At 42.3% G+C, this 27,995-nt stretch overlaps 1 protein-coding gene across 1 annotated transcript in view; it reads left to right on the forward strand.

Annotated features, from left to right (window-relative positions):
* Window positions 1–27,995, forward strand: part of ACAD11 (acyl-CoA dehydrogenase family member 11) — a 70,910-nt gene that overhangs the window by 2,356 nt on the left and 40,559 nt on the right. Inside the window, exons 2-10 of the mRNA XM_014602518.3 lie at window positions 7,849–7,948; window positions 8,235–8,360; window positions 12,307–12,468; window positions 14,794–14,958; window positions 20,557–20,704; window positions 21,214–21,335; window positions 22,090–22,196; window positions 22,654–22,780; window positions 25,788–25,865. Coding sequence (XP_014458004.1) covers window positions 7,849–7,948; window positions 8,235–8,360; window positions 12,307–12,468; window positions 14,794–14,958; window positions 20,557–20,704; window positions 21,214–21,335; window positions 22,090–22,196; window positions 22,654–22,780; window positions 25,788–25,865 — 1,135 coding nt within the window. The remainder of the gene's footprint in view (window positions 1–7,848; window positions 7,949–8,234; window positions 8,361–12,306; window positions 12,469–14,793; window positions 14,959–20,556; window positions 20,705–21,213; window positions 21,336–22,089; window positions 22,197–22,653; window positions 22,781–25,787; window positions 25,866–27,995) is intronic.

Here is a 27,995-nt window from a genome sequence, read left to right on the forward strand (position 1 = left end):
GTGCCATACCTTTCTTTGCCATTTCCAGTAACTCCTGTTTCTTCAACAGCCTTCAGTGTCTGGCAGACATCTTCAAACCAGGCCCCAAACATTTCACCCAATATTCATCTGTCACCGCGTCCTTCAGCCTGTCACATACGCTTAGTGTGGCTCAAACCTGCATGAGGTGGACCTGGATCAGGTTGCCTTGTGCCTTACCTGCATATACATTTTTGAAGGATCCCAGGACTCATGACAAGAACACCTGTGGGGGGCACATAAAGTGTGTGTGTGTGCGTGTGTGTGTCGGGGGGGCGGGTCTTGAGAACACACACATACTGACCAGTGCTGAGCTATAGGGTCACCTTTGCTTGAAATGATGTTAACTCTGCTGGGGCCCAGACCAATGAACTGTATGGTAAATCATGAGCCTTTTGGCTTAGGCCTAATATCTTGCATGGCTTTGATACTATATATAAGTAGGTATAAAAATATATTTATGGAGTACCTATGCAAAAGCTTGCAGCAGTTTCAAAAAAGGTGATATGCATCAATCCTGGATGAAATAAGTCTATGGGTACCCGTAGTAATTAGCCTGTTTGCAACTTACTGTAGGCATATTTATTTCAAAATCAGCGTTTACATATTTGCCTATCATTTCCATGTGCTCAGGGAGAGCAGCCTGTGACAGCAAAGAGTGGGTAGGGGGCTGCAAGGGGATGAAGGTTGGGGGTAGAGGGCAAGGGGGCCACCAGACCCCCCAGATTTATTTTCCCTGCTGTAGCAGTGGAAACAGGACAAATTCAATTCAGATTCCCACATCCAATAATTTAGATTCTATATCTGGAAAATTATAACAAATTTATACATTTTCCAGATACAGAATTGAATTATTGAGGGGATAATCTTATAATCAGGGTCTTCTTGTATTCACATAAATACAGCAAGTTATACAAGGGTACTTATCAGGTAGGAAAGGAAACAGCACCTTTTTCAAGTGATAAAAATGAATACATCCAAAACATCTTGAAGGCCACTGGCATAATCCACGCGTATGATTTAATAAAATTTGCTGAGTAGTGGGGATTATTAGTTTCATCCTTTAAGTTAAATGTAATACTAGTAAAACTGGAATTTCTAGAGAGGAAAAAGAAAGAACAGACAAAAAGCAATATAAAAACGTGCAAGATAAAATTTTGTCAAATGGGGAAAAAAAACAGAATCAACTGGAATTGTGCAAATACAACGATGCTTCTTAAAAAATGTGTGGGCTTTACTAGGCACAATAAATGCACATAAGAGAGAGAAAAAAAAGCACAAGAAAATTAAGATGTAGAAGATGAGCGGGGCTGCTTAGAAAGCAACTTGTGAGAAAATATTTTTTTTCTAAAGAAATATAGCATCTAAAATGAGAACAGAGGAATCATCAGTTAATTAAAAAAACCTGACATTCCTTTTATTATATAATTCAAATCTATAAATGAGATTCAAGTACTGAAATGTGATGGCATCTTCTTATCCATGAAGTTCTGCTTGTACAATACAAACAGACAGCATGTGCAGAAATCAAAAGGCCAGCCTTCTGAAGGTATGCTTCTTTTAACGAATTCTTCCCTCTCACCATAAGCCTCCAAATTGCCCAAGGTCTTGCCACACTCTAATTCCCTTTATATAATCATCACACCACCCATTCTAGCAGTTCCAACAGACTTCAATCTCAAAATGTAATTCCTTCAAGAACAGTCAGACTCCTTGGATAAGCCTTCAGTAAGTAGTAAGTAGAACAAAGGTATAACACTGTGTACATCAATAAAATACTTCATATTTATAAATAGTACCTTTATTACTTAAATATTGCTCATTTAGATTAGGCTGTGATTGTTAAGTGCTCGCTGAAAGGGAGCCCTGAACTAGTTGAAGTCTCAAAATCATGTCACTATATAAATCATTCAGTAAAAAAGAGTAGACGGGGTTAATTCAGAAGCATATTTTGCCATCAGCTGTACTTGTAGCTTCTCTTTAAATCAACTCTATAGAAGTACAGATGTGAGGAAAAGATACTGCTAACTGTACGTTCAATAGCTAGATCAGGAAAAAAAAAAGTATGCATGTCATAGTGTTCTTCAGGCAGTGATGTCTCAGGATGGCTGCTGCCTTGTCCAGTGTCTGGAAGAGCCCTGAAGCCAGCCCAAGCTTGGCTTCTAAAGCAAGGGGGGAGGTGGGTTTCTTTCCCATTCTGAGACCTTAGCCTTACATTCTCTCACCTTCCCTTATTCTCCATGTCCCTGACTCAAGGACAGAATCCAGTTCTGCTCCTGAAAGAGGGACTTCAGCTCTTATTTGGGAGACCCAATGCAACCCACAATTCCAAGCAGCTCAGCAGATAGTTTCTTCATTAAAGGGGATTAATGGTGCCAGCCAGCCAGAAGTTCTCCGTCCCCTCCAAAGGGGGTAAGCAAGATAAAATTGCTCTGTCCACAATCCAGCCTGCATAGCTCTGAACACCCTTAAAGAGACTCAGCTGTTCCCTTTGCAGTCTTTCTACCTCCCAGAGCTCCTCCACTTCTCTCAGTCCACAGACTTCTCTGGCCAGGTGCTGCCAAGCTGGCTTTTTCCCCAGACTTCTCTTCCTTTGTCATGTTTATCTTCTCTGGACATCAGGGCATCTCACATTTGTTGATTTGTCAATAAAGCCATTCAAGACTCTGTAGATCCATCTCATCTCCTCCTGCAAGTAGCCAGCTCTTAACTTATTAGCCCGTGCACAAAGAATGAAAACTCAGGCACACAACATAATGACAACGTAAACAGTTTACACAGAAATATTAAAATAAAACCCGTAGTCCTTCACAGTGTAAGGGATTGGTAAATTGGAAATGGCTACAAAGAAGACAGTTAAGGTTCATGATAAATTTAATCATATAGTCCTGTAATGTATTTACTGATATTCCTATATAGATCGTGTGCATTTAGAATGCATATATAAAAAAAAATTGTTTGGGATAGCTGCCTCAGCTAACGAATTATACAGATCAGAATTTGAAAAAACTTAAGTGATACCGATAAACACAGACTTTATACTACTAGCCAACATGGTATCCCTTAGACAGACTCTGAACTACCAAAAGTATTACTTAAATGTTGCTTGTTAACCATATAACCAGTTATATACCCAGGTGAGTGGATAACTTATTGATTTTTATTTTTGTGTACTCTTGTTGCATAAATCTGAAAAAGCCCCAAACATAGAATGCTTCTCTTTCGCTCCCACATATATCATAAAATACACACATATGCACACACAGTCTATGTCTGTTTGTCAGTCTGTCTGTCTCCTCCCTCAGTGAAGTCTCCAAGACCAGTGTGCAGAAATAATATTAGTTTTTGGGGAGTTGGTTTTGTTTTTTTAAGGAGGGTCTCATTTTCTGTTTTTAAGAAAGTGACTTTTGAGTGCTCTGTATTCAACATGATTTAACGCAAAGTAGCAATGGAGTTTATGAAGTGGAAGAAAGTGACTTACAAACACACCCTAGTTATATGCTCACAAACCCTGAATGTGGAGAGAGAAATACGAGTTACTTTGAACTTTGGGATGTCCAGACCATTCATTTAGTGAATGCTTAACAGGACGTATTTATATTGTGTGTCCATATTCTCCAATACTTGATGTAGTGTAAGAGTGATGATGTAACTATGATGGTCCAGAAGTCATGCAAAAGGTAATGATTTCTTAGGGTGTTATTTTTTTATTGGATCAACTATGTAGTTCGGGTAAAGTTAAACAAGCTTTTGAACGTAAGGCATTCTTTGTCAGGTCTCTGATTACAGGAAGCCAGACAGCAAATGAAGCACAGCATAGGGGAGGGACTGAGAGAGATGATCAGGAATAGCCCACACCTAATTAAACAAGAAAAAAAGCTGATTACTGGTAGATCATCAAAAGATGGTCTTGGGCGTAGGTAAATTTCACCTTCCTTGTGTAGAAAGAATTCACAAGCTGGATAAATTGTAATGGGACATAAATCCAATATTAGTGTTTAGTCCTTGGTTCTTAGTGTCCAGCCAGCTTATCACTGGTGGTAAGAATCACCTTAAGAAATCCTTGCTTCTCTAATAGTTAGGGTTTTTTAAATATGTTTATTGTTCCTGCAAAAAAAATAAACATGCAGCTTCTTTGTAAAAAGGATTTTTTTTAAGTTGTATGAAAATGTTTAAAGTGTGATTTGTGCTTTGCACTCCAGACAGAAAAAGACAAGGAGCATTCACACAGAATATTCAATATGGAGGAAAAAGCACTTTACACCTGTGCTCCATTTTCAGGAGCTTAAATCTCACTGACAAAGATTCATGTTTACAAATGTTTATGTAGCTTCTGGAAACAGAAGGTAAGCTCCTACACCAGCTTGACACTTCAAAATGTTTAGCCATGCTGTAATGAAGACAGCAACAAGATATTAGGTAGAGATTGGTGGGCATAAATAAGTAGATAACAAAAATTATTTTATGGTAATTGGTATAAACTAGTACACAGCTGGAAGACCAAATTACTTATTTTAAATTAATTTGATGTTTTAGTCTCTTGGGGCCTTTGTACATGCCACAAACTTAGCCTTTAAAGCAGCTTAAATGCCCTTTTGCACCACTTTAATGGTGTTGCTGTTTGCATTCTTGGTGGTGTATTCTGCTTTAAATGACTTTGGAATGTAGCAAGATAAAACACCTCTCCGGTGGCCAGGAGCCTGATTCCCCCCCCCCCCCCCTTTAGAGCCTGCTTGCCTGAGCTGCATGGGAGGCCTGGTGCTTCTCTCCATAGCTGCCAGGGGGCCGGTGCTTCCCTCCTCAGTGGCAGTGCCTCCTGGGCTGGGTACCAACAAGTGGGTGCCACCGCACCACCACCACCATAGAGGGAAGCACACCCCCCCCCCCCCCCGCAGCTGTGGAAAGAAGTGCTGTGACCCCCCATGCAGCTCAAGAACTGTTCAGCCCACTGGCAGCTCACCACCACCCCCTCCCCCCTAACCCTCCCCCGGCTGCCAGAGAGGCAGGTAAGGAATCAGGCCCCCACCCTTGTATATATGCCAGGGGGGTTTAAGTTTAGTTTAATTCTCCCTAAGTTGAAATTGTGGAAACAGTGGGTTTTTTAAAAGCTACCATTTCAATTTACAGAGAACTAAACCAAATTAAATGCCCGTGGTGTGTACAAGCACCCTATACCTGTACATGCCACGTATAGGGCATAATGGATCTTAAGATAGACTTGAATGAGAAAAAGGTTCTGGCTGTGTGGAAGAGCTCAGAGCTTTCAAGATGAAGGTCAGAAGTTTGAAGGGGACATGGTGGAAGAAGGTGTCACTGGAAGGATCTGAAGAGGTGGGGGAACTAGTCAAATTGCCAGGCAATATATAATGCTGACTTTGTGAAGGAACATCTTGAGAAGCTGGATACCTTCAAGTCAGCCGGCCCTGACAATCTTCACCCCAGGGTACTCAAGGAGCTGGCGAGCATCATAGCCCAGCCTCTAGCGCGGATCTTTGAAAACTCTTGGCGCTCTGGTGTAGTGCCCGAAGACTGGAAGAAGGCCAACGTGGTGCCTATCTTCAAGAAAGGGAGGAAAGTGGATCCGGCTAACTATAGGCCCATCAGCCTGACTTCTATCCCGGGGAAGATCTTAGAAAAGTTTATTAAGGAGGCCATCCTTAATGGACTGGCCGACGCCAACATCTTAAGGGATAGCCAGCACGGGTTTGTTGCGGGTAGGTCTTGCTTGACCAATCTCATTTCCTTCTACAACCAGGTGACCTATCACCTGGACAAGGGAGATGAGATTGTCATATATCTTGACTTCAAAAAAGCCTTCGATCTGGTGTCCCATGATCGTCTCTTGGAGAAACTGGCCAATTGTCGCCTTGGGTCCCCCACGATCCACTGGCTGGAAAATTGGCTCCGGGGTCGGACCCAGAGGGTAGTAATTGATGGAAGACACTCATCGTGGTGTCCTGTGACCAGTGGGGTCCCCCAGGGCTCTGTCCTTGGACCCATACTGTTCAACATCTTCATTAACGATGTGGACACTGGAGTCAGAAGCGGACTGGCCAAGTTCGCCAATGACACCAAACTTTGGGGCAAAGCATCCACGCCAGAAGACAGGCGGGTGATCCAGGCTGACCTGGACAGGCTCAGCAAGTGGGCGGATGAGAATCTGATGGTGTTCAACGCCGATAAATGCAAGGTTCTCCACCTTGGGGAAAAAAAACCCGCAGCATCCTTATAGGCTCGGCAGTGCTATGTTGGTTAGCGCTATGGAAGAAAGAGACTTGGGGGTCATCATTGACCACAAGATGAACATGAGCCTGCAATGCGATGCTGCGGCTAGTAAAGCGACCAAAACGCTGGCTTGCATCCATAGATGCTTCTCAAGCAAATCCCGGGACGTCATTCTCCCCCTGTACTCGGCCTTAGTGAGGCCGCAGCTGGAGTACTGCGTCCAGTTTTGGGCTCCACAATTCAAAAAGGATGTGGAGAAGCTTGAGAGAGTCCAGAGAAGAGCCACGCGCATGATCAGGGGTCAGGGAAGCAGACCCTACGATGACAGGCTGAGAGCCCTGGGGCTTTTTAGCCTGGAAAAGCGCAGGCTCAGGGGTGATCTGATGGCCACCTACAAGTTTATCAGGGGTGATCACCAGTATCTAGGGGAACGTTTGTTCACCAGAGCGCCCCAGGGGATGACGAGGACGAATGGTCACAAACTACTACAAGATCGTTTCAGGCTGGACATAAGGAAGAATTTCTTTACTGTCCGAGCCCCCAAGGTCTGGAACAGCCTGCCGCCGGAGGTTGTTCAAGCGCCTTCATTGAACACCTTCAAGATGAAACTGGATGCTTATCTTGCTGGGATCCTATGACCCCAGCTGACGTCCTGCCCTTTGGGCGGGGGGCTGGACTCGATGATCTTCCGAGGTCCCTTCCAGCCCTAATGTCTATGAAATCTATGAAATCTATGAAGTTTGAAAAGCGTGATTAGCAAATTTATTTGCCTTAAGGATTGGTAGTACATGACATGGGTATGGGTGAACTATTAAGTTCACCCAGAATTATAGACTGTAAATAGATGTCTCCTTTGACCCGGGCCTGATCGTCCCATGGTTTGACTTAGATTGAAACAGGCACACCACAGTCATTTACACTTGTTACTCTTCCATGCTGCATTGCTGCTTCTCCAAACGAGTTCATCTTGGGAAAGAACATTAGCATATCTTATTCTGTACGTCATAGGGACTTGAAGCAGGAAAGTGGACTTGTACACCTGTTTGATCCCAGTGACACCTGTAGGATAAATGTGATATCTATTTACAGCCTTGGTGATTTTAGTGTGGCTCAATATAAACATAAAATTTCACTTGGAGTTGCAGGATTGGGGTCTTAGTTCACTGACTTTCTTAGTATTTGCAGTCTTTAAAATCTATTTTGTTGCAAGAAAAAGCAAGTTTATACAAGTGTATATACTGATGCATTTTTCTAAACCTAACTTAGAAAGTCTTTGAGACTAGCATGCTCCAAGATGAGCTTTGAAAATAGACTGATTTTTTCATGATACCTACAGAAGAACAAAGCTAGAGGAAGCATAATGTATTCAGTGTCAAACAAGAAATCTTTGGCCAAACTGGGCCAGAACACAGAGCTCCAGACTTTCCAAAGTATCATTTGCTGCTTGGTAAGGTTGTGTATTTAAAAGACAACCCTTGAATTAGGTACCCTTTCAGTGTCTGGAAACCGCATTGTGTGCATTCCTGCTTTGTAGTTAGAGTTATTCTTTCTGTTAAATGTTTGAAAACTTCATTTCTTAGGAATTTCTGTTTTATTCCTCTATAGCTCAGGCCAATCCAATCCAACATTTTACTTGCAGAAGGGTGTTAGGGCATATGTGCTCCGGAAGAAGCCTCATGGTCCTCTTCTACCTAGAGCTCACAAGGTTAGTGATATTCTTTAGCAAGCTTAGCATGCACTTCATACAGAATGTATTAAATCTATATAGCTATCAGCATAAAGGATGTTAGCAGTTAAATATATAGATAACCATGCAGGTAGATGCATAAGCCATTGTAGTATCCGTTTTCTGTACTGGATTTATAATCCAGTGCTTGGTATTTGAGAGGGTAAACTATTGTTTTTCTGCATTGTATGAAAAACTAAATTAAGGAATTGTGTTTGAATAATTTGAATGCTTTTCTGTGCTTAACACTCTGTATTCTTCTTAGATTGACAGAGAATATCAAGTGCAGAAAGCATTATTTTCAGCTGGATTTCCAGTCCCTGAGCCCTTATTGTATTGTAGTGATGTTTCTGTGATCGGAACTGAATTTTATGTTATGGAACATGTACAGGTTGGTCAATATATTACAGATTTCCCCCTCCTCCCCCTTTATTAACTTCCTTAAGGTGTTTAAAGCTTTTGTATGTTGAAATAAGAAGCTTGGCCAATATTTTTCAATGTCAGAGCCCAGAATTATGGGGAATTCTTTCTGGGCCTCAGAAAGAAAAATAGCCTGGTTTTTCAGAAATGCTAACTATCAAAAATTCCTGTTGACATGAGTTTTTATGGGGCTGCGTTTCCCTCTGATGGTTCATGTATTCAGGTTACTAGTCAACCTGATTCTCTCAGGTGAGTTTTCAGGCAGACATCTTGATGTGAGTCAGGACTACTGCTGTGAGACCCATACGTTTATTAGGGAAACAGGGTCAAACTTTAAAGCTGGCCAGCTGGTATCCATTCCTGTGACCTGAAAGTCTCTGTGGCTGGTTTGAGCCCAAGGGCAGCCATGGCATCCCCTCCTGGCTGTGCAGCACCTGCCCAGCCCAGTCCAATGTGGACCTCCCTTAATTGTTCACTTGCCATGTCTTGTTCTTTTTGAGGATCATGTAAGGGAGGCTGCCCATGGGCCTTAGAGTGAGCCTTAAGCTGTGCAAGTTACTATCAGGTCCCTCCTAGACCTTCCTAGTCTCAGTTCAGCACTTAAGGTACTTGAGCCCTCTTGGCTTGTCTGCACCCCTCTAGAGCACCTGTAGCCTTAAAGGCTCAATGCACAGCTCTGTCCTTCCCTATGCTACACCCCATGTCTCACGGGTGTTCTTACTTATGATGTTAGCTTTACATGCTTGGTCCCTTTGGGCACTCATATCGCCTGGTTCAACATGCAGCCCCTCTTCTCTGGACTTTCATTCTGCCTTGTCCCACAAGCAGCCTCCTACATTCCTGTACATCCTGTTGGGTCCCAGTCTCAATCTCTAGACACATGCATGCCCTGGTGGGCCCCCACTCTGTCTGGGCTCCTGGGTTACTGGTTCTCTAAGGGGGCCTTGAGCCTGCCCCAGCAGGGCTCAAAGTTAAGTCACCAGTACAACTTAATAAAACAGGTAGGCCTTGTGGCTGGCCCCAAACCCTCCCTGGGTCTAACATAAAAATCAAGACTACCTGCCTGTATAAATGAGCCCCTCTCTATCCCAGGTACCTTTTTCTTGTTCTCCTGACTGCAGCATTGCCTGCCAGGTTCCATGATCAATTCAGCAGCTCTGCTATAAAGGGTTCCTCTCTTCATGATTCCCAAGGCAAGTCTGCCTGACTAGCTCAGGCTCAGTGCTTATATAGCTCCAGCCTGGGCTGCTGTTGGTCAGATAAGTCCTTAATCAACCCTCCTTTACCACCTGCAAGCGGCCTTTCGGCTGCTTGCCCACTTAAGGGTACAGGCACACCCCAGTGCTGTGTTACTGTGTCATCCCTTCTTAATATTGAAATCAACTTTTCTTTAAAAGTGAACAGGGGCCCTAGTTACAGGGGAAGCTGTAGGCAGATCTGGGCAAGATCTCAACACCACTTGAGAGGTTGAAGAGTTCCTTTTTGTTTACCCAGGAACTTTTCAGATCCAGACCCTTTAAAATTAGTTTATAGGATGGTGTTCTGGCTGGTTCTTTCACTTTGGAACTGAGATTCCTTATATCACACATTACAGTATGGTTAAATCTTGTTTATTCAAATGAAAAACCTCCCACTGAGGTAATTTTGGGCTTAGAAAGTACACGGATCCAAAATATATGTATTCATGTAATTTAGCAGGTCCATACATATTCTGAGAATAAGTTGTCGTGTGTCAACTTGTGTATATTAACACAATCATCTTACAAAGAACTCAAAAATAATTTTAAACTGCAGTCTTAGTAAGATTTCAAACAGTGAAGTAATAGGAAAACAGTACTGATGTATGCACCTAGCCCTGCAGTTCCCTATTCTTCATCAATTCCTCTTCTACATACAGATCCTTATAATTTCCTTTTTTATATTTTAGTTTTTGGAGTCCCCTGTGGTTCAGTGGTAGACTCCTTGCCTACCACACAGGAGACCTGGGTTTGTATTCCCAGACACTTATACAAATACAGCCACGGAGGCACCAAACATCTGGACTCAGTCTGGTCTTTGGATTCTGTCTCAGGGGCCGAAAAGCAGGATAGAAGGTCTAGGCAGCTTCCACTCCTCCAAAAATTCCTGCCCAGGCACATGCATCGAAGGTATGGGTGGCCCACATGCATACACCATGATCCAGGAGGATTGACAGTTGCAGTGTGATTTTGGTTTTCAGAAGCCCAGGTTTGGTCATCATACATTTCCCATCCAACATTTTGATGCAAGGTTAGACTTTAACTCAGTCACAGAAAAAAGGCATTTCCTTCTAAAATTAGTTTTAAGGGGTCATTTTTACGTACATTCCTTTCTGCTTCTCAGTGGAATTTTTTGGATGATCCAGTTCACTTCAGCATGCAACATTTTTCTGTTTTAAATACACCGTTTGAAATCCAGTGTTAAGTGATCCCACTTAAACTGTATTAAGTTTCTGCCAGGACAATAAAAAGACTGGGTGGCAGGCAGAATATGATTAATCTCCCCAACTATTGCCAGCACCAGGTGTGCAAGAAATCAAGTGTCAAAATTGTGAGACTATTTTAAAAATAATGATCTTTTAAACTAAATAAATCATGAATACTCGGTTCTGTTTTTTGCCTGCTGGTTTCTAAGCTATTAAAATTAGGTCAGATTTTAAGCTTTTTTCTACAACAGTGAGGGAGGGCTAGAGGCTAGGTTTTTTAAATGAATGATGAGATTATCATGGCATCACTTGACTCCTGGCACAGGGGGCTTTAAGAAAACTAAAAAAAAAAATAAATCAGAAAGTATGCAATGAAATCATTCCTGTGTGAGCATCATGAGTCTTCCTCCTCACTAACTTATAGGCATAGGTTAGAATGGTATTATGCTATTTGTTAATTCTCAGTCTTTTGTTTGTCTAGTTTGCGTTCTTAATTTTAGGGTTTTCCATTCAAATAAGATTGTAATTCTGTTTCTAATTAAATGAACATTGAAATAAAACTGCTGGGAGAAAATGTAACCCTTTTTGTTTGTTTTCTAACAGCATTAATGCTTTTGTTTCTATAAGTTTAAAAAGTTGGCAATGTCTGTGTGTTGTTTCTAGAAAGTACAGTTTCTTCTTTTAAGCCTGGATCCTGCTACTTTTATTTTTTCAAGGATACGAGCTTGGATTTGTCTAAAATGGATAGTTGCAAGTTAATAGATATATTCCAAATTTAGCAGACTGCAATATAAATTGATTATGTTGACTAAACTTTGTTATGTAATGCTAAAGTTAATTCCTAGTTTTCATGATTTGCAAGAACCATGATTGGTGCATTTGCCTGTGCAAATTCACTTAACACACTACATTACCTAGCTGAAAGTGAGTGGGGTTCAGATAAATTTGACTAGCTTTTCCTTCACCCTCATGGTGTAGCAAAATAGATTTTTAAAAAGGGTGCTTATCAAGGGAAGTTGCTTTAAAGGAAAATGTAAGATTACCTTTATAAGTTATAGACAGTGCAAAAACTATTTAAAAAGTATATTGTATTAAAAGATTATATCTAATGTATATACTGACTTATTTTCATTCAGAATATTAGAAATAAACCTAAGTTGCACAGTCAAGATGTTAAACATCTCCAATGTAAGGACATCTGGACAAAAGGTTCTAGTTCAGGCTCTTATCTATAGGATATATTATTTATTTTAAAATGAGCTTCTCAATGACATCCTGAGAAATAGGCAGCATTGGCTTATAGTAAGAGGAGGTGTCCTGACCTCTCCAGGACAAGGAACAAGCAGGTCACTAGGGTTCACTGAGACTGTGACTGACTGCATCATACAGATCCATGCTGCCGACCTGTACGAATTTCCTCTCCCCTCACCTTTTCCTTCCACCCCACTAACCATCTGATTTATGGTGTCTTTAGGGTCGCATCTTCCAAGACCTCACGCTACCTGAAGTCAGTTCAGCAGAGCGGTCTGCTTTGTATGTTGCTATGATGGAAACCTTGGCCCGGTTGCACTCGTTCGATTTGCAGTCACTTGGTCTCCAAGGATATGGCAGAGGACCAGGATACTGTAGGAGGCAGGTAAAGGTCTTCCAAAAATATCTTGCTTTGTAATGCCCTTGCAAGTTTCATTTGAATTGAAGATTACAACGCTTATCATGTTAAGGTTTTTAGAAAATAAACAACATCCTTAGACTATTTAAGACTTTGCTATTACCTAATATGTTACAACTAGTTCAGTTACTGTACATGTTACAAAGCATTTTTAATGCTGTAATAAAGTCTGTGGTACTCTGATCAGGCATGGCATTTATTCCCCTGCAACAACTTCAGCCTGAAATTACATGTTCAGTGTGACTGCTATTTGAAGTAGGAAAAAGATTAGTTGTATTTTTTGCTATCATTTCTCCCATCAGAATTATTTAATACAGCTTTAAAGCTACTGGATTTCACTGGGTTTAGAAGTTGATAGATGTAGCAAAATATCACTCTTATCAAAATCCAAAAGCAGGTATTGCAACCCCTGTGTTAATGTTCTATAAATTTGCATCATCCATGCCATTTGAAATAGAAATTTACTTTATTCCCTTTTAGAGTAAGCTAGAAAGAATCTTAATTGTGTATCAGGGAAGAGGATTGAATTCTGGTTTGTTACGCTGGTATGAGATGAAGCAGTTCTAGTTGAAATAGTCTTGGGTTTACAGCGGTTAAACCTAGATCAGAGTTTTTCCTCTGTTTTCAAAGAAAGCTTCCTGAACTTTAGAAAATAGATTAGTGTATGATTATTTCTTATTGTTTTAGTTTGAAGATATTGAAATATCAGAGCTTTTTGCACAGTATCTGTAAGGTTCTGGTTCATGCTATTTGATTTTGTTGTTGTTTTCACTTATATAGGCCTAATGGTTATGAAGTAAAGTTTGTACTGAGTCTTCCATTGGTGAGAGAAACAAAGACAAAAGATAGAGTAATGCTGCAGTTTTCTGCTTTTCATTAAATCTTTTTCTTGAATCCTTTCTCTATTGCTTTTTGCACTCTGAGATACTCTAATGATTTGGGGCATTAAACAGAAATCAGAATTGCTTGGCAGCTTCGCAAGGGGCTAAGGAAACCAATAAAGGCCCTTTATGATTAGGGATAATTAGGGAGACAGTGGATGTGACTGAGCTGGTCAGATGAAATGTGAACAAAAGGTGAACTAGAAGCCTGGAACAGTTAAGCAGCACAAGTATTATGTGGGTTGCTGACTAAGATGTTAATAATGACACTTGGAGTCAAGGGGGAGTACAAACAAATAGAAAGTGCTGACACAGCTGTCATACTGGCTTGAAGACCTAGAGAAGATTCCTGTATTGCGTGCCACATGTCATAAGTAAAATCTTGACAGTGTTTTACATGAACGACTTGTGTCCCTGGCAGCTGGGGGAGCACGGCAGCGGCGGTGGTAAGCAGGGGGGGGTTCCCACTGGTGTTGTCGGTGGGGAGGGGCTGGGTGATGAGTGCTGACCAAGGGTCGGCCAGCAGGGATTGCAAACCACCTGCAGACGCCACAGGCAGTGCCAGTGGCAGGGTGGTAAGGAGCGACTGCCCACAGGCCTTTTTTGTAGGAGGTGCACCATGGTTCGGACAGCTGTCTGCCCCCTTCCTTAGTGCTGTTCCTGCTGAGTTGTGACCTTCAGCTATTGAAAGCAATCCTTGGATAGGGGAAAAAGCATGACAGCGAGTGTGCTGCCTGTGTGAACTTCATCAGAGTGCCAGATGCTTGTGTCTGTGTCTGGGTCTCTGTCTATGACTGGTTTCCATCTTCACGCCCTGACAAGACGCTGCCTCACCATTCCAACAAACTTGGTGGACACTGAGCGTGTTATCTCCATGTATGGACAAGTATTCGCCCCATAGAGGCAGAGAATGTCTCCAGCCAGTGTGGCTCGGTGCACCACGCTTGCATTTAATACATAATTTGAACTGCCTGTCTTAAGGTTAGCATTCAGTTTCAGTAAGCTTCTTTTTATAATGTCCTTTATAAAGTGTTTATACTAGGTATTACTTGCAATTCATAGTGTCCATTGATTTATTTTACTAGGATATTTTTTAGAGATTAATTAGGTGCTCAGACCACTTAATAATGTGGCAATGAGTGGCTTCCACAGGCTCCATCAGGGGATTAAGCCCAGGAAAGCCATTAATTGCTGCATTATTATTAAGCAGTCTAGGACCTGGTTAATGACTTCCCTGGAATTGATCCCCTACTCAAGCCCAGGAAAGCCATTAATTGCTACATTAGCAAGCAATCTAGGACCCGGTTAATGGCTTTCCTGAGATTGGCACACACTCATCTAAATAATACTTTTCTTTAAAGGATTCATAGTTTACATTTTCTAATAATTTTGCATGTTTGTATGTTTTCAGGTGTCAACTTGGAAAAGACAGTATGATGCATCTGCTCATGCAGACATTCCTGCTATGAACCTGTTGGCTGAGTGGTTAATGAACAATTTGCCATCTGGTGACAATGAAGAAAATTTGATTCATGGAGACTTTAGAATAGATAACATCATTTTCCATCCAACAGAGGTTGTGTGTGTGTGTGTGTGTGTGTGTGTGTGTGTGTGAGATATCCTACTGCTTAATTATATTGTTCACTTGCTTTGTTACCAACATAAGGAGGCACAGGATCATGGGATCATAAGAAGGTAGGGCTGGAAGGGACCTCCTGAAGATCATCTAGTCCAGCCCTCTGCTCAGAGTAGGATCATTCCAGTCAAGTGTCTGTCTAACCAGCTCTTGAAAATTTCCAAGGATGGAGATTCCACAACTTCTCTAGGTGGCCTGTTTCAGTACTTGACCACCCTTGCTGTGAGAGAGTTATTTCTAATCTCCAACCTAAATTTCCTCTGCTGCAATTTGAGGCCATTGCTCGTAGTTCTGTCCCCTACAGCCACAAATAAAAGGTAATCTTCATCCTCTGTATCAGTGGTGCCAAACTTTCTGACTCCACGGGCCAGATGAGTGCAGGGACATCAGTCTGTGGGCCAGATCCCACATGTAGTCAGTCTGTGGGTACAATCCAGCAATCCTGTTGGACAAATCCTTAATGAAGACATTCAGTAGTACTAAGCCCCTGGGGAACCCTATGTGATACACCTCCTCCCAGCTAGACATTAAGCCATTGACTACTCATTGAGCATGATGATCTAACCAGTTATATAGCCACCTGATGAGTACTTTAATCTAGTCTGTATTTCCTTAGCTTGTTAATGAGAATTCTTGTGGGAGACAGTGTCAAAAGTGTTGCTGAATTCAAGGTACATCACATCCATGCTCTCCCCCATCCACAGAGCCTGTCACCTTAGCTTAGAATGAAATCAGGTTGGTCAGACTTGACTAACACTTGGTGAATCCATGATGGCTGTTTCTGATCATCACCTTGTTCTCCTCTAGCTGCTTCACAATATATTCCTTGAGGACCTGCCCTATAATCTTTCTAACCAGTTTACTGGTTTGTAATTCCTCAGATTCCCCCTTCTTCCCTTCCTTAAAGATGGGCACTATATTTTCCCTTTTCCAGTTATCCAGGACTCCACCAAATCTCCACAAGTCCTCAAAAAGGATAACTAATGGCTCTGAAATCATCTCAACCCATTCCTTTAGTATCCTAGGGAAGGGATAGGCAACCTTTTCTGGCCCTGGGCTGGAATCCACCCCAGGTCAAAGGTGGGTGGGGAGGCACTGGGAACCGGCTGCCTCTTGGTTTCTGTGGTGTCATGGAGAAAAGTGCCCACAGCTGTTGATGCCCCACATCCATGAGCTGGATCCATTGGGTCCATGGGCTGGATGTGCCCTGTGGGCCTTAGGTTACTGACCCCTGTGTCCCATCAGGGCCTCCCAACTTGAAAGGACATAGCTTCTTTAAGTAATCCCTAACCTGTTCTACTACTCTAAGTTGTTTAATTCCTTCCCAGTCTTTGCTGCCAACTGCCTTCATCATCTGGTACCTGCCCCTACTTGTGAAGAGTGAAGTAAAAGAGGCATTAAATACTTCAGCCTTTTCTGCTTTCTGCAGGGGACATGGACTTGCTTTGGTCTTCCTCTTCTGACATTTCTGGAATCTCTCTGTATTGCCTTTTATGTCCAAAGCCTCTTACATGTCAAGTCATGTCTTGACTTCCCTGATTTTTCTACCTGCATGCCCATGTGATACTCTTTTACTCATCCCTAGTACTATGACCATTTTATAGGATTCCTTTTTGAGTTTCAGCTCACTGAAGAGGCTGCCAGACTGATCTCCTGTTGCACTTCCCATTCTTCTGTTGCATTGGGATGTACATGTACATTGTCATGTATGTGTGTTCTGCAAAACAACATTTTCTTTAGATAAATTTAAGGACTGCCTAGAACAAACACACCAATTTCCTATTCACTTTCCTAAATCAGATTTATCAGACCTCCTTGACCACCTGCCCATTCTCAAAACATTCAGTGCAAATGGTCATTCTACTTTCTTTATATACATAGACTATACAGCTCAGAAAAATGAGCCATAAAATACACTCCAAAACCCTAATTGGTACTTGGGAGTTTAAAGCAGGACTTCAGTGGAATTGAGAGAATCTAAATCCAGAATTGTGACCTACTTAGCTGCTGCCTAACCATGGAGGCACCTGAGCCACTAGTCATCTCCCTGTTTGACTGTAGAGTTCATCTGCTTGCCTGGAGTTCTTTTTCTCTCTTAGACTAATGTCCTAATCATTTGGTTGGAGTTGGATCTTCCACTGAGTACTTTAAGTACTATGGAATATGATAAAAAAATAAGCACCACCAATGCCTTCTCTGTGCGTGTCTTTTAAAAAGTAATGTGAGCCCCACTCTGTTTTCTGAAAGAGCACTTGTGTAAGGACTTATCCTTAGGATAGGATTCTGGGCTGTGGATCCCATGTGGTCAAAGGTGTCTCCATGCAGCTCTGGGTCAGCTACCTAAATTCCAGGTGGGCAGGATTTCGGATGCACCCTGGTTTGTTCCCAAGAAAACTCTAGGCAGCTTCCTTCTCTGAAAGGCAGTTGTTATGTTGGTTATTCTGAGGTCTTTAACTATCCCTATGCACTGTGTAGGGAAGTAGGTGCTGATCATAAGTATCTGGATTTTACTCTGGAGGCCAGGCACACAAATCCTGTATTGAATTTAGCCCTCACATTTAAGGTCCAGCAACATACTTACATTCTTTGAGAATGAAAAACATACTTAAGCGCTTTGATGGATTGGAGCTTAAGTGCCTGATGCAAAGCTCACTGAAATCAGTGGAATAATGTCAGTTGACTGCAGTAGTTTTAATAGGCAATACCAACAGAAACAAGAAAAAAAATCAATAGCTTTGGAGTACGGACATCAGGACTGGTATAACAACCCTGGGTATTAATCATCCATGTTTATTTGAAACCAGTTAGGCTCTAAGGGCTTTTTTATACGCGCTTCCAGCATGGTGCCTGGCACTTTAATTAGCGAGCCCCACTAATTAAAAGCACCCATATGTCACGTGCATCAGCATCACCCCGCATCCCTGCGCTGAAAAAATGGCGGCACTTTGAACTACAGCTCATAGGATGCATTTTATTTCAAAGCATACCACCGTCACTTTGTCAGCACAGAGACGCACAGCAGCACTGATACACATGACGTGCGAGGCTGCCAGAGTGCATCAATTTCCACGCTCCAGCAGACTCGATTAATCAAGTCTGCTCCTACGCGTTGGATTTCTGGATTTCGTCTGCCTTTATCTAAGAAACGCTGTTCTCTGATTTCTGCAGGTAACTACATGCATTGATTTACTCGCATCATTTCGCACTCCCTTTTGACATATGTATATATATGTTTCTTTGCAAGTGAAAGACTTGCCTAGCCTGTGTGCTCAGCAGAATTCTACAACAGTTGCAGGATGCAGTTAAGGATCTAGGTAATAGGCCATAGTTTGTGCAGCAAATGACATTTGATCTGAATTGCACTTTGGAATCCTCTCTGCATCAAAAAAGTCAACTGTAGTATTTCTCTGTAAGTTGAGAAACCCCTTGTTTACTTTGCCTGAAAAAGAATGCTAGTTCTAAAGGTTTCTTCTCTCTCCTGTATGGTAAGGTAGTCATGTCTAGTTATTACACTATACTAAAAGGAATTCAGAAATTATTCTGCTTTACCCTATTATGCTTCATATAATTTCTTATTGCCTCACCAGAAGACCGGGAATCATGGCCTTCTTTATTTTATGCCTGACCCTGTCACTGATTCACCTTCAGTCAGGAGAAAGTCATGCTGTTTCCTTACAGCTAGGATGGGGTTATAAATGCTTTCCTGCTTACTTCCTGCACAGAACTGTTGGGGCATAGAATAATTAAGAGGTGTTAATGAAAGGCTATAAACATGAAAAGAGTCTATAAACATGTAAATGCTACCTGGTCCTCTGGAGACCGTCGGGTTATGTTAGTTACATTTTGAACAGAGCTAGTCAGAAATATCAGCAAAAATGGTAATTTGTGGAACCAAAAAAACTTCTTCAGAAGTAGTTTATCAGAAACCTGCCTGACCTGCTGCCAGCTTGCCCGTCTCTGGCAGCCTGCCTGATGGGCTGTTAATAGTTCATAGCTGGTAGGGTCAGAAGGCACCTGAGCAGATTATCAAGTCCAACCCCCTGCCATGGACAGGAAAGGATGCTGGGGTCAAACGACCCCAGCTAGGTGATTGTCTAGCCTCCTTTTGAAGACCCCCAGGGTAGAAGCAAGCACCACTTCCCATGGAAGCTGGTTCCAGATCCTAGCCGCCCTAAATGTGAAGTAGTGCCTCCTGATGTCTAGCTTGAATCTACTCTCAGTCAACTTATGGCCATTATTCCTCGTTACTCCCAGTAGTGCTCGGGGGAACAGGGACTCCCCCATAGCCTGCTGGCCCCCCTTAGCCAGTTTGTAGATGGCCACCAGATCCCCTCTCAGCCTTCTCTTGTGGAGGCTGAACAGGTTCAGGTCCCATAGCCTCTGCTCATAGGGCCCGCCTTACAGTCCCTGATCATGTGAGTGGCCCTCCTCTGGACCCTCTCGATGTCGATCACATCCCTCCTGAAGTGCGGCGCCCAGAACTGGATGCAGTACTCCAACTGCAGCCTGACTAGTGTCGCATAGAGGGGGAGGATCACCTCCTGGGCCCTGCTCATGATGCATCTGTGGATGCATGACAAGGTGTGGCTAGCTTTCCTGATCGCATCCCCACATTGGCGGCCCATGTTCATCTTGGAATCAATAATGACTCCAAGATCCTTTTCTGCCTCTGTGCTGACGAGAAGGGAGTTCCCCAGCCTGTAGGTATGCTGCTGGTTCTTCCTCCCCAGGTGCAGCACCTTGAACTTGTGAGTGTTGAAACCCAACCTGTTCTCATCCGCCCACCCCTGTAACCTGCCCAGATCTAGTTGTAGCCTGTCCCTCTCCTCCAGTGTGCCCACTTCTCCCCATCGTCTTGGTGTCATCCGGGAATTTAAACAAGGTGCTTTTCACCCCCTCGTCCAAGTCGCTGATGAAGATGTTGAACAGCGTTGGCCCAAGGACTGAGCCCTGGGGAAACCCCACTGCCCACATCCCTACAGGTCGAAAAAGACCCATCCACCATCACTCTCTGGGTGCGGCCCTCCAGCCAATTTGCTATCCATCTGTCTGTGTACGCATCGACACCACCCCCCTGTCACAGAGCCAGGGCTGCCTGAGCTCCCACTGCTCCTTTGTGCTCTGGCTTTCCAGGTTGTCCCCCCTCAATTTTTTTTTTGATTCACCCCCGCACCTCCCCTGATTTTTGTTTGCCAGAAACTTTGGATTTGGGGAGTTTTTTTCCAAGTTTGAACCAGCACCAGTAAAGAAATCCTCCACGAAATAGAATTGCTAATCTCCCTCCAGCAGAAGTGAAAATTAACATATTTGTTGCCTTACTAGTCATTTTAGTAGACCCTGTGACCTAATGCTGGGTTAAGAAAGTGCCATCATTATAGCAGTATTACAACATACATGTGCAGTTTTGAATACTTGCAGGAAACATCCAGCAGGAATGCTATTAAATGCTTAAGCGGATGATGTGTATGAACAGAGGTGTTTTCATGTGCTTGCTCTTATCATTCATCTGAGTGTTTTAATTTATATTTTTATTTCAAGGCTCGTGTTGTGGCAGTCCTCGACTGGGAACTTTCAACCACAGGACACCCTCTAGCAGATTTAGCTTATGCCCTCTCCTTCTACTTTTGGCCTAACAGCGTTAAAAGCTTAACACAAGGGAATATCTCGAATTTAAAAGATACTGCAGGTATGAAATTGCAGTTGTGTCAAAACGAGTTCCAAAATGCTTGCTCTGTTAATATTGTGTATTTAAAAACACTATTTAAACAGGTGATAGACAAATAATCAGTACCTCATATTAGACTTATAAACAGTTCTTCCATGCTTCACTAACAGCATTCTGGAAGACTATAGCTAGGAAGTTGTATTCAAATTTAGCCAGGTCTTTTGAGTAAGCTTTGGCCAGGTCTAGAAGGTAAACTTATTATCCCTAGCAGCATGCATCACTGTTCTGTGATGCATCTGTGGATTCCTAAACCAAAAGCACCAATGCCACATCTGTGACATTGCTAATTATGGTAACTTGAACTTGAAATTGTGGAACAAGAAACCATCCACAGACTGGATTATTTTAAGTATTATCTCAACAGAGATTATGGATTCTTATCCTGTTACTTGGACTAGCTTCTATGTCCCGGTATCCCTCCTTAGGAAAAATGTTGACTAGGTTAAATATTATGCATTTTTTTCCCCTAGGAATTCCATCATTTGAAGAACTGATGTCAGTTTACTGCCGCTGTCGGGGAATTAGCACCACCTTTCCCAACTTACATTTTTTCCTTGCTCTTTCATATTTTAAAGTAGCTGCAGTAGTCCAGGTATGTTTTCGGCAATACTCAGTATTCTGTAATTTCATTATGAACATGTGTAGTTGGGAATTGTATATCCACATAATGTAACATTTAAAAAAAACAGGTAACATTGAAAATATTTTACAATTTTACTTGTACTTTTACAGTTTGTAATTTGATAGCCATTGCCTGGTTGTTTTTATGCAGTGGGGGCTCTAACACGCAGACAGTAGTGATAATCAGCTAAGTCATTTTTTAAAGCATACAAAAGACTTCTTTTTCCTTTGATCAAAAATATCTTAGAATGTGATTAGCACAGATGATAAATGCTGAAGAACCGGCTTGGGAATAATCTCATGTACTATTATTTAATATCCAAACACTGTTGGCCCATTCCAGTTCCTGTTAAAATGAACAAAATGGCTCCCATTGACTTCCTTAGCTAGTTTATCAGGCCACTAAACTTTTTACAAGATAATAGCACAGCAAATACTGTTTTGTTATTTGTTGTTTTCCTTCATATTTAGACATGGCTAAACCAGAATATGTTTTTTATTTTTTTTCCTTTTACTGTCTCAATGTTTTGGAAGTGGATCAGTGCCAACACTAACATATCCAAGTAAAATCTAAGTGCCTTTAATAGTACTGACCATTCCTCTTTAGTCTGTTAGGAATATGTGGATTTAACTTTTGTCTGTCAGTTTAAACAGATCACTTGTCAAATGCTAATCCAGTTTTAAACAGACAATTATATTCTGCATGTTTATTTTTTTGGTATTAGGGTGTTTATGCTAGATTTCTACTTGGAAATTCTGCGGCAGAGAATAGCTGTGAGTTTGCTGAGATGGTAAAACCCTTGGCAGAAACAGGATTAAATCTCTCAAAAAGGTAAGAGCTCTCTAAAAGGTGTGGCTAATGCAAGTAAAAGCCTAAGCAGCTTTGTTTTATTTGTTTCCTTAAATACTAGTTGCAGCCTGGGTATCAATAGTTAACTACTCTTTGTTTCTGTTCACAGCCTTTGTGGGCAGTTTTATTCTTAAACATAAAGAACAGCAGTCCAAATCCAAAGCTTCCTGCCCTTATGCAAGGAGAAAGTGTAAGAAGGAAAAAAACTGAGGACTGCTCTCATTCTTATTACCTCCAGCTACTGCCCCACATTCTGCCTGTCCTCCCTTCTCTGTTAAATCTTTCAGCTGGAACACACACTCATCCACAAAAATGTTATACCTGTCTTAGATACCCCTGAAGAGGTAGACCACTTGCTATACTTGGTTTCATATGAAGGATTTTGTATTAGTATTGGGAAAACCTGATTGGATTTATGAACTTGGACTTTGTTCTTTAGAACATCTTTCACCAGTGAAACACAGCCCAGAAGTACAGGAGAATTGTTCCAGCAAAGTAGGAAAGGTCAGCAGATTCTGCTGAAGGTGAAGCAGTTCATGCAGCAGTATATATTTCCAGCTGAAAAGGTAAAAGCTTTTATAGAACACAAAATGTTGGGTTTTTTTGTATAGAGATGCAGAACTTTCTTTACAGCTTGTATCCTCACTTGTCTTAGGAACACCAAATCAGCTCAGTTTCTCAATTTATTATAGTATTTGCAAATTATTAATATAAGTCAGATTAATCAGTTTAATTAGTGAACTGTGGACTAAGATATAACCAGGTAGCTATTGCATTGTGTTCATTTGCAGTAGGCAGACAAGGTTCTTTGGGTGAATCTGATCTCTTTGCAGTATGTGCTATTACAGCATCTTGCCACTAGGTGGAAGGGTAGCACGTTGCCTACAACAAATGGGTATCTTTGGCCACACAGTCTTGGCACTGGCTTTACCTTGGATGTTTTCCAGGGAAATCCTACACTAGATTCGAGTCAGTTACACCTGTATAGGGTGGTGTACAAGTGCAACCACAACATTTATCCATGCCCTAGGTATGAGCAGTGCTTTGTATTTGTATTGTTGTTGGAGGGAAAAGTGGGGCTTATTACTGTTTGACTCTTAAGTTTCCAGGATCGCTCGTTTCCTGTGGAGACAAAATAAACTATTTTAAGAACACTAGAGCTTAATTGCGTCCCAGAGGGAAATACTGTGCTGGAAAGTTCCTCGTTCCGGAAGGGCACTGTTGTTCTTAAAAATGTTGACATTCACACAGCTGTTCCAGTAAGCATCTGATAATTAGTACAGTTCTGTAATATATCATCATACCCTGGTGTCTTGTCATCAGTTAAAACTTGACATCATATAATGGAAATGGCTATGAGAAATATATAATTTGGGGGGAAAAAGTGAAAAGAGTCCAGAGCACATGATCAGAGGGCAGGAAAACAGGCCTTATGATGAGAGGCTGAGAGCTATGGGACTCTTGAGCCTGGAAAAGCACAGGCTCAGGGGGGACCTGGTGGCTACCTACAAGTATATAAGGGGTGTACATCAGGATCTGGAGGAACGCCTGTTCACCAGAGCACCCCATGGGATGACAAGGTCAAATGGTCACAAACTTCTCCAAGACTGTTTCAGGCTGGACATAAGAAGGAACTTCTTTACTGTCCGAGCCCCCAAGGCCTGGAACAGACTGCCACCAGAGGTGGTGCAAGCACCTACTCTGGACTCCTTTAAGAGACATTTGGACATTTATCTTGCTGGGATCCTTTGGCCCCAGCTGACTTTCTGCCCCTGGGGCAGGGAGCTAGACTCGATGATCTCCCGAGGTCCCTTCCAGCCCTAATGTCTATGAAATCTATTAAATCTTTGCCCGTAAATCAAAATGTTTTTTTAATTCCCTGCTCCAAATGAGAATTTGAAACTAAAGTTCCTATCTATAAAAGATTTTCTTCAAGGTCAGTTATAACTAATGCTATTTCACTCTGAAGAAAATCTGCTGAAATGAAAATGTACCTTCAAAAAAAGAATCCCTGTCTCAGGGATTGGCAACCCCTGGCACATGTGCCAGACCATCGTATACAAAGCCATTTTTCTTGGCACACCACAGGCAAGCCAGACTCTGGGCAGCTTCTGCCAGCAGCTGCTGAGAGCCTGGGTCAGCTGCAGCTGGGAGGCTGCAGACAGCTATGTGGGGCTTCACACCCATAGAACTGGTGCGCCTCTGGGTGTGTGGCCAGGAAGGGGCCTTGGACAGAGCAACCCTGGCTTCTCCCCTACTGTCCGCCCAGAGGCACATGTGCAGCTGCCGCCACTATGGAGCTGGTGCTGGAGCTGCAGAGCCCAGCATAGCTGTTTTTACAACCCCCTGGCCACCTGCTGCAGCTGCCCAGAGCCTGGGCCGGCTGTGGCAGGCAGCTGGGATGCTGTAAACAGCTGCACTGGGCTCTGGAGCCCCGGCACTGGCTCTGGTGGTGGCGAGTGCATGCATGTCTTGCAGCACATGACAGGGAAGGGGCTGGGGCTCCCCAATCTCTGGCACGCCAAGTTAAGGCATGGGTGGAGGTTAGGGTGATTTTGGCACTCTGGCCAAAAATATTGTCAACCCCTGCCCTATATGTTTCTGGAAAACAGTGTTGTCACTTTGTCAAGGCAGGGATTTGGTAGTCTGGTTTTCCATTTCTGAATAGAATAAAGATTTGGTACTGTTCCTGAGTCTGATTCACTTTCTGGCCTTGTCTACACTTCATAGTTTTTGTAGCAGAGTACAAGTTCTATAGAACTTAGACAACTTAGGCATAGATAAGTGCTACAGCTTTGATAACTCAATCTTTTTATATAACAAGTACAATGCTTACCTAATAGAAAAGTTGTTGGAAAATTCCTTGAGAGCCTAAATAGAAGGCAATGTAAAGTATCATATGAAAAATTGTAAAAAGAAATATTCTTTTAAAACTGCTGCCCAGAGAACAAAGTTTTGCATTAGGATTATTAAAAGAAGCACAGCTGGATAACTGCCTAATTGCTAGCACTAGAAATGATTGATTACAGAATGCAAAAATTACAATTTGTTTAAAAAGAAATATATTCTTCACACTTCTGTCACATGAAAAATATTTAAAGTGAATAACTAGCTTGTATCCATAAATTGTGCACCAGGACTGCTTTCTGCTATGCTAACGAAGTCAGCCAGGTTTTAAATGTTAAGTGGTATTTTGTTGTTGCCGTTGTTAATCTACAAATGTCCTTTTGGCACAAATACCAGACTTAGCTGGCTTATTCATATCTGCAGAAAATGGAGCTTCCAGCACTCTTGATAGGTGTTTTGAACAGCACTGAGTTAGTTTCATATCTGAAGTGAGGTACTTTGTGAAGCATCTCAAGTTTGTTTTATATATATGATAAATTTATTTTAAAATCTTAATTTACTTATTCTTGTTTTAAATCATCTACACTACCATACAATAAAAAAAATCTACTTTGGGTAGTTATTGATATGTTCTTGGATTTGTGAGGATTAGAGGGAAAGTTTTTATTATTGCTTTGTTTTGTAAGACATTATTTAACAAGCAACTTTTTGTTATATATATTTTAGGAAGTGGCAGAATACTATGCTAAAGATGAAAATTCCCTGGACAGATGGAAGAAACCAGTAGTAATCGAGAAGCTAAAGGTAGTGGTTAATAAACATCTTGACTATATCAGTGAAAATTGATCTCCCATTGTACTTGGCCTTGGTGAGGCTGCAGCTGGAGTACTGCGTCCAGTTTTGGGCTTCACAATTCAAAAAGGATGTGGAGAAGCTTGAGAGAGTCCAGAGAAGAGCCACGCGCATGATCAGAGGGCAGAAAAACACGCTTTATGATGAGAGGCTGAGAGCTATGGGACTCTTCAGCCTGGAAAAGCGTAGGCTCAAGGGTGATCTGGTGGCCACCTGTAAGTTTATAAGGGGTGTTCACCAGGATCTAGGGGAACGTTTGTTCACCAGAGAGCCTCAAGGGAGGACAAGGTCAAACGGTCATAAACTCCTCCAAGACCATTTCAAGCTGGACATAAGGAAGAACTTCTTTACTGTCCGAGCCCCCAAGGTCTGGAATAGCCTGCCATCGGAGGTGGTTCAAGCACCTACTTTGAACGCCTTCCAGAGAAATTTAGATGTTTATCTTGCTGGGATCCTATGACCCCAGCTGACTTCCTGGCCCTTTGGCAGGGGGCTGGACTCGATGATCTTCTGAGGTTCCTTCCAGCCCTGATATCTATGAAATCTATGAAATTAAATGAAGGATGAATCAAATGCCTTTAAAAAAATAAATACTATGTTAAGAGTATTTTTACACGGGAGGTAGAGGGTGGAAGTTGTTTTCTTCCCCCAAGGGAAAAAATTTCCACCCTCTACCTCCCCTGTGCAAAATGAAGTTTCTTTTCTACCTAGGAGAACTTCTACAGTCTTTGAATTCTCCTCAGCCTGATGAAGGGTGTTTGGACCCAAAAGCTTGTAAAAAAAGAAATTGTTTGCTACTATTTCGTTGGTAACTGAATCTGGTTTTTTTAGGAAAATCAAAGCAATTCCTGCCCTCTTTGAAACCTTCTGTTTTAAATGCCCACATCAGTGGTTCTCAACCTTTTTAGACTTGAGGCACCTCTCCATAACTTATGTGAATTGAGCAACATCTCATTTCAAAAAGAAGTTTATTACAGTGCTTACCTCCTAGCAGAGGGGCTGGGCAATGGTGGTAGGGCAGTGGTGAGGCAGGGAGGAGTCTGAGTCTGCACTTATCTCCTTGCATCACCCTTCAAAGGATTTTGCTGTGCCTCAGGGTGCCCGGCACCTCCGTTGAGAAGCACTGGCCTGCATAATACAAGCTGGCACTCAGCAAATTGCATTGGTCTTTATAATATGATGCTCCTTCTTCCTTTCTGGCTTCTTTGAAGAACAGTGCAATAATTAACATGACTACCATTTAAAGTATAATTATTGGCCCAAGTTAGCACTTACTGAAATGAATGAGGAGGTCCTTGCCTCCAGGCTCTGTGTGGGTTCAAGCAGACATGATTGTCAGTTACATCTGAGTCACATTTTTAAGGGTTGGTGTGTTTTGTTTTTTTGGGGGTGGAGGCTTGTTTTACACTCCCTAATAGGTAGAAGCTTATTCATTTGTTTGGGGGAGAAACAATTGGGAAGCTTAGCTAGACTACTAGACCTGTGTGAATAGGGAAGTATTTGATTCGGATTCAGATTTGGCCAATTCGGAGTACAGTGATTTGATTCGGAGATTTGGATCACTGTCCTGAATCGATTTGCCTGAATTGGCTTTGGAAGATTCGGTGCTGATTCGGAGAGATTTGGTGATTCGGCCATAGACTATAATGGGGAACCACTGAAATATACCTATAACTTTGTCATTATTTTGGCAGATTTGAATGAAAACATCAGGGATGGTAGCCCCTTCTGAGGGCATGAGGCCTGCCAAGTTTCAAGGAGATAGGTGCAGGGGTTTCTGGGAAACTGCACCTCAAGGTGCTGACAAGCAAAACTCGTGACGTGAATTTGTGTGTGTGTGTCAAGGCACAGCAGGGTGAAAACAGCAGGGATGGTAGCCTGTAACAGGGGGCCTTTCTGGTGTTCAGGAAGAAATAGCTCACAAAAGGGACAGAAAGGCTGCAGACAAGTGTATATGCTGTTTCTACGGCTCTCCCCCAGAGCACTGTGATTGGAAGGGGACTCAGGGAAAGATCATAGTCACTAGCCAGCTACAGATGTCAGTCTTTCCCCTCCTGCTCTCCCTCCCTCTTCTCAGTTTCT

This window comes from Alligator mississippiensis, chromosome 5 (assembly GCF_030867095.1).
Source record: "Alligator mississippiensis isolate rAllMis1 chromosome 5, rAllMis1, whole genome shotgun sequence".
Classification (NCBI taxonomy): domain Eukaryota; kingdom Metazoa; phylum Chordata; order Crocodylia; family Alligatoridae; genus Alligator; species Alligator mississippiensis.